Source organism: Ctenopharyngodon idella, chromosome 1 (genome assembly GCF_019924925.1).
Source record: "Ctenopharyngodon idella isolate HZGC_01 chromosome 1, HZGC01, whole genome shotgun sequence".
Lineage (NCBI taxonomy): Eukaryota > Metazoa > Chordata > Actinopteri > Cypriniformes > Xenocyprididae > Ctenopharyngodon > Ctenopharyngodon idella.
The window spans coordinates 4,005,237-4,021,627 of record NC_067220.1 but is presented as its reverse complement, the minus strand read 5'-3'; the positions used below and the strand labels follow the sequence as shown (position 1 = coordinate 4,021,627).

The following is a 16,391-nucleotide window of genomic DNA, read 5'->3' as shown; positions in this document are numbered from 1 at the left end:
ATTATATGGCTCAGAAAAAAATTGAATGAAAAATAGCCATGTTATGAAAAAAGGTCTTTATTTTGTGCAACAGAAGCAGACAATATTAAAAAATAATTAACATGCGAACAGAAACGTTTTGCTCAGGCGCGGAGACACAGCTGAACCCATTTGTTCCAGTTGAGCTCGTGAGGAAAGACTCGCGCCAGCCTCAGCACACAGTCCACCGTGGGCTCGTAGAACGCCGTCCCCGCGTCGCTCACGCTGACCTCGGCCTGACCTTTGACCTGCGGCACCCTGGGCTTGGAGAAGAGTGAGGGTTTGTGCTTCTGGACGACATAGCGCTTCCTCACACAGCCGAGATCCATCAGGACCTGACAACACACACACGTCTATCAGAATCAAGACGATACTGTTCAAATCATTGAATCAATTCACTTTAAACAGAGTTTGAACTCTCAGAAATGAATCAAACTCATGTGAAGTTTGAATGTCTGATGTGTTCTGGTCATTTTAACCCTGGAGGATTTTCTAGTTAACAATCAAATTGGACTAAAACTTGCTGATTTTTCCCAAAAGTGTAGAACAACTTATGGTGACACTTTACTTTAGCCCTAAAAAGGTATTCATAATGTAAGTTATAAATAATTGTAATCAAAGTTAAAACGCATTAATATTCTGACATCAGTTGTTTGTCACGTGTTTTACTGCATTAAAGGTGTGTAAAGCGCTATATAAACAACGGTGACTTGAGTAAACTCAGTGTCCAGATGAACACCACACTGAACTCGTGTTCGGGACAGACGTTCACCTGCAGCAGGTCCAGGATGACGACGGGCTGCAGCACCTGACTGTAGTGCTGCAGCAGCTCAGACTCGCGCAGCGCCGGACTCGACATGATGTGCAGCAGCAGCGACTCCAGCATGCCTTTACACACCGGACGATTCAGCGAGCCGTCCACCACACGCCACGGCCGGCTGACGAACCGCACCGGCTCCCGGACGCCGCTGACGGACAGAGAGAATCAACAGGCATTACTGCAGCTCAGATCAGACTGACGACTGTCATGTGAGAGTCATGTGATTCACTCACTGTTCCTCCTGATCGGCAGCTCCTTCAGCTCCATCTGAAACCACAAACGTAAACATCAACACACAGACACACGACAACAAACCAAAGTCAAACTCTTCAGAGCCCAAACACACACCTTTGATCTGAGAGGGGGCGGGGTCTTTATTAAGCTCCGCCCCTTCAACATCTGTCACGCGCTGTTCTGAGTTCCCGTCAACTTCACGAACCGCCTCCTGATTTGCAGGAGACTGATTTGAAGCTGTGTCCGTGGAGACGGGTTCCGTGGCGACGGTATGACTGACAGCTGTGCTTGTGGAGACTCCTTCCATGGCAACAATCTCCTGGGAATCAGATTCCACGGCCCGTCTCTTGGTAGGTGGGGGTGTGGCAAGGGCGGAGTCATGGTCATGGGCGGGGCCTCTCTTCATCTGCACACTATCACATGCGCTCTCCAACAGCCAATGAGACGCAGCCTCCACACATACCAGCCTCTGAGAGAGAGCGCCCACCTCCACCAGCTGCTCTCCATCCACCAGATCCTACACACACACACACACACACACACACACACTCTCAACACAACTGAACCTGCAGTGAACCGCGTGCATCACTCGTCTCTCTCTCACCTGTATGTACTGCTGGAGCGTTCTGCTCCGCCCGTCCTCCGGCCGCTCCAGGTGTATGAAGTGCTCGCACAGGTCCTGTCTGTCAATGCCAAACTCCGCCCCCTCCTGCACGGCATCTCTGATCTCCGTCGCCGCCTGGACGTCCTGCGCTCCGTATCCCGACGCGCTCACACACCGGTCCAAGAAGGCCTGCGGCTCGACAGCTGCCGAGCGGAACACTCGCGTGAACGACAGCGGGAGAGACGGAGGAGCGGACGGAGACAGAGCTGAGACAGCGTCAGCTACAGGTGAGAGACAGAGACATGAGTGAGAAACACGTGACGGATCATGACTGTGTGTGTGTGTGTGTGCGCGCACCGTCTGCAGTGAAGAGTGTGTGTTGCGGTGTGCGTCTCAGCTGCAGGTGGACGGTGCAGGCGTTGACCATGATGTTGTCGGTGCTGTTGGAGTTGTGCGTCTGCGAGCGCAGGATCCCGTGAGCGTAATATCCCCTCATCAGCAGGTAATTGGTGTGAGACGCCTGTGTGGATTTGACCTCCGGCCTCCTCTTCCTCACTTCATCATCATCCTCCTCTTCCTCCTCCAGTGCTTTAGTGAGACTGAAACACACACACACACACACACACACACACACACGGTCAGCTGCGAGAGTGTTGAGGCCCGTTCACACCAGGAACATTGACTGTAACTAAAGCTTTAATAATCACTCTAACAGAATCGCAATGCAACAATAATAATGACGCATTGACAGCCAATCAGAATCCATCCTGCTTTAAAGAGCTTGAGTGCTTAAAGAGACAGACGACAAACTGCAGCGCTTATAATAAACAGATTGATATCTTGCGCTGGTCTGGATGCTAATAATACTTATCATTATAGTCATCGTTATAACTGTCATTAAAGTTATTGTTATAGTTATTGTCTGTTGGTGTGAACGCTAGTCATCGTTACAGTGTGAACAGGTCTTCAGCGAGTGTATCTGCGAGTGTTCTTGAGTGCGAACAGCACCTCTTGACCACCTCGTTGTCCACCATTGTAGTGTCCACCACCACGATCTGCTGTGGGATACTGATGTCCACGGACAGCAGGCCCAGGGTCATGAGGGTCAGGCAGCACGCGCTGGCGCCCCCCGGAGCGTCCATGGGGAACTGCAGCATGGCCTGAGCATCGTCCTCGTCCTCCTCCTGTCTCGCGTCACCCTCTTCTCCCGGGTTCTCAGGGTCTTTCTGGAAGTGGAAGTTGTTGGGTCTGTCGCTGCTGCCGCCCTTGTATAAACCCGTCATCAGATCGAACGCCTCGTTATAGATGAGGCTCGGGAAACGCCACGTGAAGAACCTGCAGCAGACGGACAGGCGTTTAACTGGCAGCATCAGTGTGGAATACGAGCGCCCTGCACAAAAGCTGCTGTAACTTCCAGTGGTTATAATGAGCTGTGTTTGACCTGTAGTAGTGCTGTGACAGCTGGTAGGACATGGGCAGGAAGGGCAGCGAGTGGCACTTCTTCAGGTGGGCTTTGGTGATGGGCCGCCGGCGGTTCACTAACGCCCGGTTACGACACGTCTGGAAGGCCTGGGACAGAACCTCCTCGCTGTAGCGCGTGTACAGACAGAACGTCTGACACACACAGACAGACAGACGTCATCACTGACATGTGACTGATACATCATCACAGTATAAACGTGTGTGTGTGTGTGTACCTGGAAGGGTCTGTAGTTCTTCATCTGAGCGTTGGTGAGCACCAGTGTGCTCTGAATTAAATTAAACAGCACCAGAACATCAATGTCCTCCTTCCTGAAACAGTCATTACAGTCCAGCATCAAACACAGACTCCACTGAAGAAACTATTACACACACTTTAAACGCTACTGTTTTCATGCTCCTCGAACTTTCTTGCATTTCTTTGCATTACTTTTTTTTTTTTTTTTTTACATTTTTGTTAATATTATTAATGAGAATAGTGTTTAACTGATAGTGTATTCCAGAGCTCAAAGCACTTGATACTTCATGAAAATGTGATTAAATCAATTTAAACTATAAAATTGTCAGTCTGTGTTTATTAAAATGAATGTCCTGCAGATGTTATCACACACACCTCTTCAAGACGTCTTTACTGCACTCGAGTGATTCGTCAATCGTGTACACCTTAAACCTGAGGAAACACACACACAAAATAAAAGACTTAAAAAATCTGAAGAGTTAAAAGTAATTGAAATAAAGCTGAAATAAAAAAAAATATATATATATATATTTATTTTTTTTATTTTTATTTTTTTTTTATTAAAAAAAAAAAAAAAAAAAATGATGAAAATTAGAAATGTTGCCTTGGTAACTAATTGATTGAAGTAATGAAATTACTAAAACTGAGATAATAAATTATTAAATTAATAAATAAAGCTATATAGGAATATATAATTAAAAACCCCTAAAAACTACAAAAGGACTAACGGGATTACTAAATCAAAATGAAGACTGAAAATATAAAAATAAAAGCTAATTTAACCCTCTGCTGCTCGCTTGGTGGTCACAAATGACTGGGTTTTTTTTTCATTGAAATGAATGTACTCTGTTTAAGTTCAAATATGTTTTTTATTTCATATTTTGTATTTTTAGGGAATTTCTGGTACTACATTATGTTTATGCAGTAGTTTATAATCCATTTATTCACTTTGTACCATTCTAGTGAAGTACACAATTCTATAAAACAACAACACATTACATTTTTACATCAAACATGATCGAAGAGCACCAGAGGGTTAAAATATTAATAAAAACTGTAACACTAAAATAACACAGATGTGTGTGTGTGTGTGTGTGTGTGTACTTGTGAAAGAGCTCGTCTCTGGTGTCTGGTATGATGATATCACTGGAGCCGTAACTGGAGCTGAACTTTGACCTCAGAGAGCGAACAAACTCCTTATACTCATCAGCACACACCTGTAACAAACACACACACACACACACACACACTTTATTTTGATACATTTTTCAGTAAACAAGTCTTCATATCTTCAGTCATTTCTCTTCTCCAGTAAATGAATCTTGATTTAAGAATGTTTAGATATTTGTGCTGGAAAACACGACAAACACTGAGGAAGAACATGATGTTTTGCAGTGTAGAAACTAAAGATATCTGAGACCCATTTATCCTAAAAATCTAAAACTAAATTCAGATTAATTTGAGTAAAACCCTTTTCACAAGTGTCCAGAGAAGCAACACTTTCTGTGGACATTTAAACACATGAAAGGTTTCTTCTGTGAAACTGGCAGCAAGTGAACATCACTCTGAGAACTGATTCAGAATCACTGAAGAATCGCAAAGTCTCACCTTCACATCATTATAGTCGTCCGTTCGGTTCATGAATCTGGCCATCAGCTCTTTATCCTGATACATCTCAGCCAGACAAATCCTACAAAACCGCCATCAGACCATTCACAATCACTTACACCGAGTTTCATTAATGTAAAATCAGACGGCGTGTGAGCGTCAGTCTGCAGTCCTTATAATGCACATATAGTGTGTGTGAGTGAGTCTGTGTATATCTGTTCACACACACACACACACACACACACACACCTGTAGTTGAGGCAGGTCTGCGGGTTCTTCATGATGTATCGTGAGCGTCGGCTGACAGACAGAGATGTTTTATCCAGCGATAACTCAAACTCGGCGTGCAGCACGTCACGAACCACCGTCCAGGGCACGAACGGCCTCTTCAGCTACACACACACACACACACACAATATATAAACATGAGCATGTTCTCTACTTCATTAACAGCTGAGATGATGTCAGTGAGAAATGTCTTTTTACGCGTCATCAGAATTAATGCGCTGTCACTATTAAACACAAATCAAGAGAATGCCAACATGCTATATTTTCTTTCACAGAAATCTTTGTTTAAGGACTACAACGAGCTTCTTCCCTGGTTGGTGACATCACAAACCCCAAAATTCACATAAACCCCGCCCCCGAGAACACACAACAAAGGGGGCGAGGCCATGTTGGGCTGCTTTAGAGAAGAGGAAGAGTTGTTGTAGTAGAGTGTTGTTGACATGCCGTCATTTGTAAGGTAAATCATTCATAAACCTACGCCAACACAGGAGAACACGTCTCTAAATATGAAACTATTCATCATGATTTCAAATAATTTGCATGTTTTGATTCTTGTTCAAGAAATTACAGTGGATGTAGCATTTTTTATTATAAAGAAGTGGCAAAATATTAAAGATTAAGTGAACATTTGAATTAAATACTGTTTGAAGAATGATTTGATCTGCTGTCCAGTGTACCAACAACAATCACCAGGCCGCTGGCGCCCTCTGCAGGCATTTATTATAATACATAATGTACATATAATGATTGTTTATATTATGCATATTATATTATGTATAATGAGAGCTCAGTTTCCGTTAACGGACGCTAGCGTGTGTGTGTGTGTGTGTATCGGTACCTTGCGGTTAAGGAAGTGGCTGGCGACGCGGCACAGCATCAGCAGACTGTCCTCCATGTGCGTCCAGGCCACTCTCTGTCGGGTCATCTGCAGCAGAGCCCGCTGGTCCGTCTCGTCCTGAGCCTGACTCTGCCTACACGCTCGCACTGACAAACACACACACACACACACACTTCCTGTTGAGCTACATGACATCATCACCGTTTAACATCAGCTTCCTGTCAGCGTCAGTGACCTTTCTTCTTCTTGCGGGCCGGTTTGCTGCTCTCTTTCTTGCTGCTCTGGTTTGCTGCTCTCTTGCGTTTGAGGTTTCGTCCTCCGCGCACCTCCTCGTTCCTGCTGGACGGCTCTGAGCTCAGACGCACCTCCTCCTCCAGGACGGCAGGGGGCGCCACCTTCCCTCTGCTCTGAACCGCTGCCAATGACATTCATTCACACAATCACCTGATATAACCACCGCAGGAGTCTGACTGCTCTGATAGATCGTAATAATGAAGTGTTACCGGAGAGCGTGGGCGGTTTGGGCAGAGGGTGTTTGGACAGCAGGTTCCTCAGTCTGACGGCATGATGCGTTCCTGTATCTTCAGTGTTCTGATCACATGACAAACACATTAACACACAGCACAACATCAGCTGGAAACACTGTGTGTGTGTGTGTGTGTGTGTGTGTACCTGTTTGCTTTCGTTGATCAGGTGACTGGTCCACGTCCAGTTGCGTTTCAGGTGGCTGTAAAAGGACGAGTCCAGTCCGCCAGCGCCCTGCCCGTCGCCGGGGGTAACACCATCATCCACCACGTTACAACTGCCCCTAGCAACCGAAAAACACAACCACAAGTGACATCAGCCAATCAGGTGACGGACAATCCAGCCTGAGCCAATCAGAACGGCTGACTCACTGTAGCGTGTACAGCAGCCTGGTGTTACGCTCCATTGTCATGACGACGTCAGACTCCGCCCCCTCAGCGTTACTTTGGCCATGACGCGGCCTGATTACACCTGAAACACATTTGTGGTTACATTATTGTACAGTATTTTTGTTGTAATGTTGTAGTAATGTTGTATTTAGGTTGAGGGTTTGGTGCAGTCATGTTGCGATTCCCAGCTTTGATAGTAGCTGAATGAACCAAACAAACCGTACTCTGACCTCAGACCCATGAGGGATATCGCAGGTTGGGTGTTTGTACCTAGAGGTGTGTTGAGACACACACACAGCAGGTCGAACCAGTAATTCTCCACGTCCTGTGCGCTACTGAACACATAGTGTCTCCTCTCAAACGGCCGGATGGTCTCGATGGCCATGTTATAGTGCGGGTCGCACACCGTCGTATCCACGATTGTGCCCTTCGTCCTCAGGAAAACAAACACCTAATACAAACACGAATGTATTCTTAATACATCACACACAATAAACATTACCTATGAAGTGATCATGTGACCGTGACATCCTACTCACCTGATCTTTATCCATGAACTTCTCCGTGGGTCCGAACTGCAGCAAGCCCATGAAACACAACCTCTGGAGACTCTCGTGGAAATTGAAGATGTACTTCCTGTGTGAGGGACCACATCGTCATCATCACAACACTTCAAAAGACAATAAGAGTCTGAATGAAGAAGTGTCTGATGATGGCGTGCGCTTCAGACTAGAGATGCTTTTTGTTGACTTTATGACTTGTCATGGTTTTACAGTCTGCTGTTCATATGATCATGTCAATAGTGTGTATGTGTGTGTGTGTGTGTGTGTGTGTGTGTTTGCCTCCTGTGCAGCAGTTGTCTCTTCATCTCAGCAGGGAGGAATCTGATCAGATAATGTTTCCTCACTGGATCATTCAGGTACTCCTGCAAACCTGCAACCTATTTACAACACAACCACAACATTACTGCACCAAATTATGATTCAAAATATTATTTTTATTTTAGCATTCAACTGTGCAGAGCTTCTTCATGCTAAAACAGCAACAATACACACTAACAACAGATGAACATGGGATACAGCATCATAGGTCCTGTTTAAATCCAAAGGTGTGTGTGTGTTTGTACCTGATAGTTGACCTGGACGACCTGCATGAAGATGCTGAGCGGCAGCGACACCAGAACGTCACTGATGAGGGCCCATCCGTATCCGAAGTCTTTATGCAGCGGGAGGGGAGGGATGTACCTCTTCCAGCTGTTCTCCTTCACATACACTACACACACACACACACACACGTGTTTGAGAGAGTCACTCATCTCAAATAAGCATCATCTGACCCCAGACTCACCTCTGAACTGCCCCTCCATCTGTTCGGCCGCCAGCGTCTCTGGGTCGGACTGTGCCGGAGCGTCAGGAACCGGGTCGGCAGGACCGGATCTTCTGATAGGATGCCCATAAATCAGGTACCACAGGAAGGAGTGAACGATACGCAGACGAGGCATCTTGGGCTGGAAACCCATGGAGCGGCCGAGTCCTGGAACTGACACACAGGACGCAGATCTGACTGTGAATATGAAGCGCAGAGAAGTGTGTGTGCGGCTGCAGTGTGTGCGGCTCCGTTACCAAGGACGGGTCTGAAGGATTTGAGGGTTTTGACGCCCATCTTCTCAGACACCTTCTTCAGGCCGCTGCTTTGAGACGGACGCGAGGAAGATGATGCTTTATTCTCCTTCGCCTCCTGTGCGCTGGACTTGGCTTTTTCTGCCTGACACTCAACCCTGAGAAACAAAACAATTAACACACACTAGCGATCAAACGTTTGAGGTCGTTTCTTAATGTTTTTGGAAGAAGTCCCTTTCTGCTGCATATATTTGAAATTGAATCGTTTGTAACATTATGAATGTCTTTACTGTCACTTTTGATCAATTTAAAGTGTCCTTGATGAATAAGAGTGTCAACTTCTTTACTGTCTGTGGTTAAGCCGCTACAGATCAGCGAGATGTTTGGTGTGTGTTATTGTGGGGGATTGTGGGTGGTGTGTTTTTCTCACCGAGCTGCAGAGGCCGAGCTGGACATACGCATGCGGATCTGCTCTATGGCACTTTTGACCAGCAGATCGTCCGGCGTAACGGAGGGATGAACCACGAACTCAACCTGAGACACACATGTGTATTAGCTGCAGTGTATATGTGTGTGTGTGTGAGTGTGTGTGTGTGTCTTGCGTGCGTACCTTCTTCTGTACTCCGTCCTGTATGACGATGGTCCTGTAGAGTTTGAGTAAACCCTCTCGAGACAGCGAGCGGATCAGCCTCACCACACTTTTCTTACAGACTTTAGTGTTCACGCCATCCTTCCTTTCCTCCTCCGTCAGCAGCTTCTGCAGCCTGACACACACACACACACACACACACACACACGTTTATCTGACGTGTACAGCGTATGCAAGCGCATGAGAGAGAGAGTGTCTTACGAGTAAAAGCCCTCGATGATCTTGCTGCAGCGCACGGCCTCTATGATCATGTTCTTGCGTTTCAGCAGTCGGTACGTCTCGTGAATTTCCACCTTCTTCGTCTTCTGACCAGACCATCATCACATGTAATGAAACTCACACACGTCATAATCACTAACATTATCGTTATTGTTAACATTATTGCCACAATAATTACTGTTACTGTTATTATTATAACTATAGTCATAGTTATCGTTACAGTTATCGTTGATGTTACGGGTTATCAGCATAGTTATAATAATCATTATAATTATTAACATTACAGCTATCGTTATAGTGATCAGTACAGTTATTAACGTTAGTTATTTTCAATTTAGTTATTGTTACAGTTATCATTATCGCTAACGTTATCGTGTAGTTATCATAATTAACAATAGCTATTAACTAGATATCGTTATAGTTATTACAGTTATTGTTATAGGTATCATTATTACATTGCAGTTTTCGATCACATAGTTATCGTTAACATTATAGTTGTTAAAGTTATATTGAAAGTTGTCGTTACAGTTATCATTACTGTTAACGTTCTAGTTATAACATTTGTTACAGTTATCATTATCGTTAACATTATACTTATCGTTATTGTTATAGTTAACGTTACAGTTAATCATTACTATTATCGTTAACAATACAGTTATCGTTATAGATGTTATAATTATCTTACAGTTACAGTTAGCGTTAGTGATTGTTATAGTTATTGTTATAGATATCATTATCGTTATAGTTATCGCTCTAGTTATCATCACTGTTAATGTTATCGTTATAGTTATTGTTACAGTTATCATTATTGTTCTCATTGTTATTGTTCTCGTTAACATTATCATAATTATTATTGTTAGCGTTACAGTTAATCGTTATTACTACTATTGTTAACATTATCCTTATAGTTGTTATAGTTATCTTATCGTTAAAATTATACATATTGATAAAGGTAGTGTTAAAGTTAGCGTTAGTGATTGTTATAGTTATCGTTATAGATATCATTATAGTTATTGTTGTAGTACAGTTATAGCTATAGTTCATTATTGTTAGCTATCAATATATTTATCATTACAGTTATCATTATCGTTCTAATCGTTATTGTTCTCATTAACATCATTATAACTATCATTATTGTTATAGCTGTTACAGTTATCGCTAAATTATAGTTATCATTAAAGGTAGTGTTAAAGTTAGCGTTTGTGACTGTTATAGTTATTGTTAAAGATATTATCATTAACATTATAGTTATAGTATATAGTATTGTTGTAGTATAGTTATGTAGTTATCGCTTTAGTTAATATTATTGTTAATGTTATAGTTATCGTTAATTATTATCGTTCTCATTGTTACTGTTCTCTTTAACATTATCGCTATAGTTATCATGGACTCAAACTGACCTCCGCCAGCACCTCCACGATCACTGGCTGCGGTTCCTCAGAGTGATGTGATTGGCTGGTGCTCGTGCTGGGGGCGTGGTCAGCAGGCTCTGCGTTCTGTCCAACTACATCCTTCTGAGAGGCTTTAGCCCCACCCACTCTTGCAGAGGGCTTCTCTGAATAACAAACACGCATGAAACCAAAACCATATCAGTAAGAGAATGTGTCGTGATTTGTCACTCACTTTTGAGGGGCGTGGCTTGTTTGCTGAAGCTGAGTTTGGACTGTTTGAGCTTCAGGGGCTTGTGGCCTTTCTGCAGTGTTTCCTGTGCTCCAGCGTGGCCCTTCACTCCCTCGTCCTCCTCAGAGACGCCCGCGGGTGGCGCTGGCTCCGGCTGCTTCTGTGGTTTAGGCTCAGTCAGGTGTGTGACGCGCAGGTGTTGGCTGCGCTGCCGCTCTTTCGTGAACTGCATGCTGAGTTTACTCTGCTCCACGAAGAGTTTGCTGATGTATTTGGTGGTTCTCTGCCGCCCCTCGTCCTCCATGAAGCCCTGAGAGACGCACACATGAAAACACACCTTCACTGTCATTCTTGTGTCGCAGTGAAATGTGACCTGCGCATGTTCTCGTGAGATTCACGCGTTACCTTGATCATGTCGATTCGCTCCAGTAGTCTACAGATCATTCGTCCCTCGAGTTTTCCGACGTTGAGTTTCCCTCGCAGGACCGACTGAGAGATCCCTCTGGTCCCGGTCGACACCACTGCAGCAGCCAATCACAGCACAGAAATCACACTCATAAGCCTAAAGGCCAGTTCACAACTATAACCATAAAGTTTTAATAATCACTCCAACTCTAATAGCACAGTCCATGCCACAACTATAACAATAATGAACGACATCACTGGAATCACTTTCAGAGTGACTTTTCCAGCTGATGAACGATAAAAACCATCAACAGCCAATCAAAAACCATCCGACTTTAAAAAGTGTGAGCATTTGGAAGACGACAAAACCGCAGTGCGCTTATAATAAACAGAATGTTACCATCCTGGTGTGAACGCTAGTATAGTTATCATATTACTATAGTTATTATCGTTAACAGTATAGTTATTGTTGTGGGTATTGCTTTAGTTATAATTATTGTTAACAATATAGTTATCATAGTTATATTACAGTTATCATTAACACATTATTATAGTTATCGTCATAATTATCCTTATAGTTACAATTATCATTATGGTTATAGTTATTATCATTACCGTTATAGTTATCACAGATATGATCACAGTTATCGTTGATGTTATAGATGTCGGAAGGTTAGAATCATAAGTGGCGTTCTGACCGATGTCATAGGCTTGAGTCAGCACGTCACGCTCGATGATGCGAGGCTCTGCGAGGACGTTCCTCTTGACGGGGGCGTCGCCATCTTCATCATTGTTCTCATCATCCTCCTCCTCCTCCACGTCCTTCTGTCCGTACGGCTTCAGGAGCTTCAGACAGCGCACAAACACGTCAGTGCCTAACAACCAATCACAGCAGAGAGAGCAGTCAACGGGCGCTTGAGTCACGCAGCGTCATGTGATGAGTCGGCGTGACCTCTGACCTCGCAGGGTTTTGAAGGGGCCTCCGTTGGGGTCGAACTCCTTCAGAGGTAGCTTCAGCAGGGTCACCATCTTAGCGGCGGTCATGTACTGATACACGCGCTTGAAGGTGCGCTCGCTGACACGCTACACACAACACAACACACAACGATTACAACAAGAACTGGAGATCATCTCCATGAGATCATCAGAGTCTTCCTCACCAGCTGCTCGCGGATCTTCATGATCACGCCCGTCTTATCGGGCAGCTCAGACAGGAGGTTGGACGTGGACTCCATCAGGATATCATACTTACTCCTCCTGACACACACACACACACACACACACACGATTATACATTATATTAGCCTGAAAACCCCTGAGACGACTAATAAGTGTCTGTGTGTGTGTGTGTGTGTGTGTGTGTGTGTGCGCGCACCGGTCCACGTGGAAGCGCTTGAGCAGCAGCAGCAGCGAGTGTTGTTGAGCTCCTGACGGCAGTCGCGCGACGTGTGACTGTAGCGTGATCAGCCCGTTCCTGTCCAGCTTCCTCCTCAGATAATGCATCTTACCTGCGTCCATTCTGACCAATCACAGCACACATGATTACATCACCTTCACATCCTGCTCTCATTGGCTGTGTTCAGAACACTAGATGTCATGTGAAGCAGCAGCAGTATGAGCACCTGAAGACGCGCGTGTGCAGGTCTCTCTGCAGCTCTCCCTGCCACCGCGCTCGGCCCAGCCGCTCCAGGATACAGTAGCACAGGTCCGGCAGCTTCAGCTCCGGGTTTCCCTCCGGCCCGATCAGAGCGCGATAGCGGAGCTCCGCGGACGCCACCATCACCAGACGCTCGCCCCACCTGAGGGGAAGCAGAGAGAAGCCGTCAGCGAGCGGCCCGAGCCGGAGTCTGGACGTGTCCTGGTCCTCGCGGGTCTCACCGGGTCTGGACCTCCTCCAGCGTCAGCGGCGCCCGGACCTGCTCGCTCACGTCCACGCGCTCGCTGAAGAACAGGCAGGAGCCCTGCAGGCCGCTGGGGTCGTCCGTCAGCACGCGCACCGGGTACACGTCCTGCGGCTCGACCTGACGCATCTCATGAATGCCCGTGTTCCGGTCCACCTCCACGAACCTGAACGGACACAGAGACGACCCACAAACACACCGATTCAGACAGATTCTCAGATTCCTGATTACTGTAATAATTAGGGATGCACCAATGTGATTTTTGCTCAATTTACAACAATCGGCATATCGGCTGTGGCAGGAAAAAGGCCGATATCAAACCGATGGTTTATTAATGAACTGCGTGAAGGAACTGAGCTGTATAATCCTAGCGCTGCTGTCTGCGCTTTAATGCTAATCAAATAACAAAAGATCGCACACTATTCTTGACTAAATAACTTTTGTAACTTTCATAAGTGTATCGGACCCCATCCGAATGATGACCAAACCTTTTATTAAGTTTATTGCGTCCGTTTTCACTCCAAACAAATCACCACAAAAGCAAAAGATTACAGAGCACAAGCAGTGCGCATTAAACTCTCTCTCTCATCAACATACAGCGAATTACTCAAAACACTTATTACAACTAACAGCTAACAAATACATACAGATCTTATGCCTTTTTGGAGGGTGCTTAATACTTTAAATCTGCAAAATAACTCTGAAGAACTGTGCGCTCTCCATTACCATTATAGCTCCATAGACTTGAGCACCCGTCAAAATAAGAGTCCCGCCTTAGTAAAGGAGATAGTTCAGATCTCATACATATTTAAACTTACAAAAAATATTAACATGTATACAAAAACAAATTAGAAGATTAATCACAATAAAGTCTGTTACAATAAAGGAATAATATGTGTTTAATTTATACAGTGAAGAATATGCAGTGCTATTTTACATTTGTTCACTTTATTTCTGTACCTGAAAACTATTAAACCTTCCTAAAAACACTGTTTATTTCATATGTATCTTTGTTCTGTTGTATTAATGTAGGTCTACTGAATGTTAGATGGATCCAATCCATGTTCATTAGAAATTATTTGATGATGCAGCAATAAACCTGCTAGTATATTTTAATGCAGGTGTTTTTGAACTTTGCTTATTTAAAACATGATCAAAATACTATCTATTCTGATGACACAATTTCAAATAAGAGAGGAAGTGACAAATATTGGTATCGGCCAATAATTGTTTGTTAAAATCGGTATCGGTGCATCCCTAGTATTAATTTATGACTATTCAACTTAACTATTACACCTGCAGAATGCACATATTTGTGCTGGAAACTGAGCTAAAATGCAAAATAAGTCTGATTAGAGACAGTGGAGATCCTTTTCATGTAAATCTAAACGTGACACACTGTAATACAGAGTTCATGATCTTCACAGACTTCATAGAGCGAAACGGATGGAACATTAGAGGAAAAAAATCATGCTTTGGTAACAATTATGACACAAAAAGTCAAAATTGTCATAAAGTCTTAATTATGACAAAAAACATCAAAATTAAGACATAAAAAGCTGAAATCGACATTATGACATAAAAAAGCCAAAATTATGACATAAGATGAAATTGTCATAAAAGTCAATATTATGACTTAAATTGTCTTCATTATGACAAAAAGTTGAAATTGTCATAAAAAAGCCGATATTATGACTTTAAAAGTCTTAATTATGACATAAAAATCTAAATTATGACATAAAAAGCTGAAATCAATATTATGAAATCTTATTTATGACATAAAAAGTGAAAATTATGACATAAGAACTTGAAATTGTCATAAAAGTCGATTTTATGACTTTACAAGTCTTAATTATGACATTAAAAAAAATCTAAATCATAACTGAATGGATATTATGACTTAAGCAAAATTATATAAGAAGCTGACATTGAAATAAAGTGTCAATATTATGAGTCTTAATTGACAGAAAAAAAAAATCAAAATTATGACTGAGCTGAAATCGACAGAAAAAGTCGATATTATGACTTTAAAGGTCTTAATTATGACATAAAAATCAAAATTACATACAAAAGAAGCTGAAATAGTATGTGATCATTGGTAGCGTTATGTCTTCACCTCACTGAAAAAGTATTGTCCCCGTCTGTTTATAATGATATTGATAGTTCTAATAATAAGTGAGATTTCATATTTTTGTACACTTTAAGTAAGCGAATCATATTTTTGACCACTGAAGTTGGAAATCTGCTCAATAACGGAGACGTTTGAGAATGTCTTCAGAACTCCAAAGTGTTCTTCTTCGTTTCCATTCTGAGTGTTACTATAGTAAGAGTGTGGTAAATGACTGACCGGTCGTGTAAGACGACGGTTCTGCGGCTCTCCGGCAGCAGATAGAAGCGGATCTCCGCGGTTCGGCTCAAGCAGCTCCAGATGAACTGCTGACTGAGCGGATCCAGATTCAAACTGAACTCGGGCTGACGACTCCGCAGCCTCAACCAGAGCGTCTGAACGCTGATCCCGTCCAAACCCTCCAGAGCCACCTCATCCAGAACCGCGTCCAACGGGTCCATCATCGCTGTCAGCAGTGAGCAAACAGCGCCGAACTCTTCAGAGGAGGGCTGCTTCTCTGCTGCTTCCGCTGCCTGTCAACGCCGCTGCGCGCCGGAACACTGACACCTGCCGGACACCTCCGGTACTACAACACGACAACAGCGCGTTTGACGAAAAAAAAAAAAAAAAAATCAACCTAACAAAAATATGTTCTACAAAAAGATTTTAAAATGAATGTCTGAGTGTGTTTAATATCAGCTGCAAGACATGTCCATAGTTTAAGAGCATTAGAGGACACAAAAAAACAAGAATCTCTACACTAGTAAAGGTTTCAGCTAAAAAAACATGATTTCTTTCCTTTTATTTGTTAAAAAGTTGACTAATACTGT

General features: G+C 43.6%; 1 protein-coding gene across 1 annotated transcript; it reads right to left on the bottom strand.

Moving 5' to 3' along the window:
- Nucleotides 1–41: 41 nt before the first annotated feature.
- LOC127517831 (general transcription factor 3C polypeptide 1) lies at nucleotides 42–16,102 on the bottom strand. Its single transcript, XM_051903972.1, has 37 exons — nucleotides 15,802–16,102; nucleotides 13,432–13,620; nucleotides 13,176–13,352; nucleotides 12,929–13,072; nucleotides 12,714–12,810; nucleotides 12,513–12,636; nucleotides 12,252–12,428; nucleotides 11,554–11,669; nucleotides 11,152–11,458; nucleotides 10,929–11,083; nucleotides 9,511–9,614; nucleotides 9,271–9,424; nucleotides 9,091–9,194; nucleotides 8,664–8,818; nucleotides 8,389–8,580; nucleotides 8,168–8,313; nucleotides 7,884–7,981; nucleotides 7,581–7,677; nucleotides 7,312–7,492; nucleotides 7,024–7,123; nucleotides 6,800–6,935; nucleotides 6,631–6,718; nucleotides 6,363–6,542; nucleotides 6,128–6,273; nucleotides 5,251–5,393; nucleotides 5,002–5,083; nucleotides 4,498–4,610; nucleotides 3,769–3,825; nucleotides 3,374–3,467; nucleotides 3,118–3,290; nucleotides 2,685–3,011; nucleotides 2,034–2,275; nucleotides 1,677–1,957; nucleotides 1,187–1,589; nucleotides 1,072–1,105; nucleotides 791–986; nucleotides 42–353 (listed from the first exon to the last, which is right to left on the bottom strand). Exons 1-37 carry the CDS (start codon nucleotides 16,023–16,025, stop codon nucleotides 123–125), a joined length of 5,967 nt encoding a protein of 1,988 aa, XP_051759932.1. The 5' UTR covers nucleotides 16,026–16,102; the 3' UTR covers nucleotides 42–122.
- Between the last annotated feature and the right edge of the window lie 289 nt (nucleotides 16,103–16,391).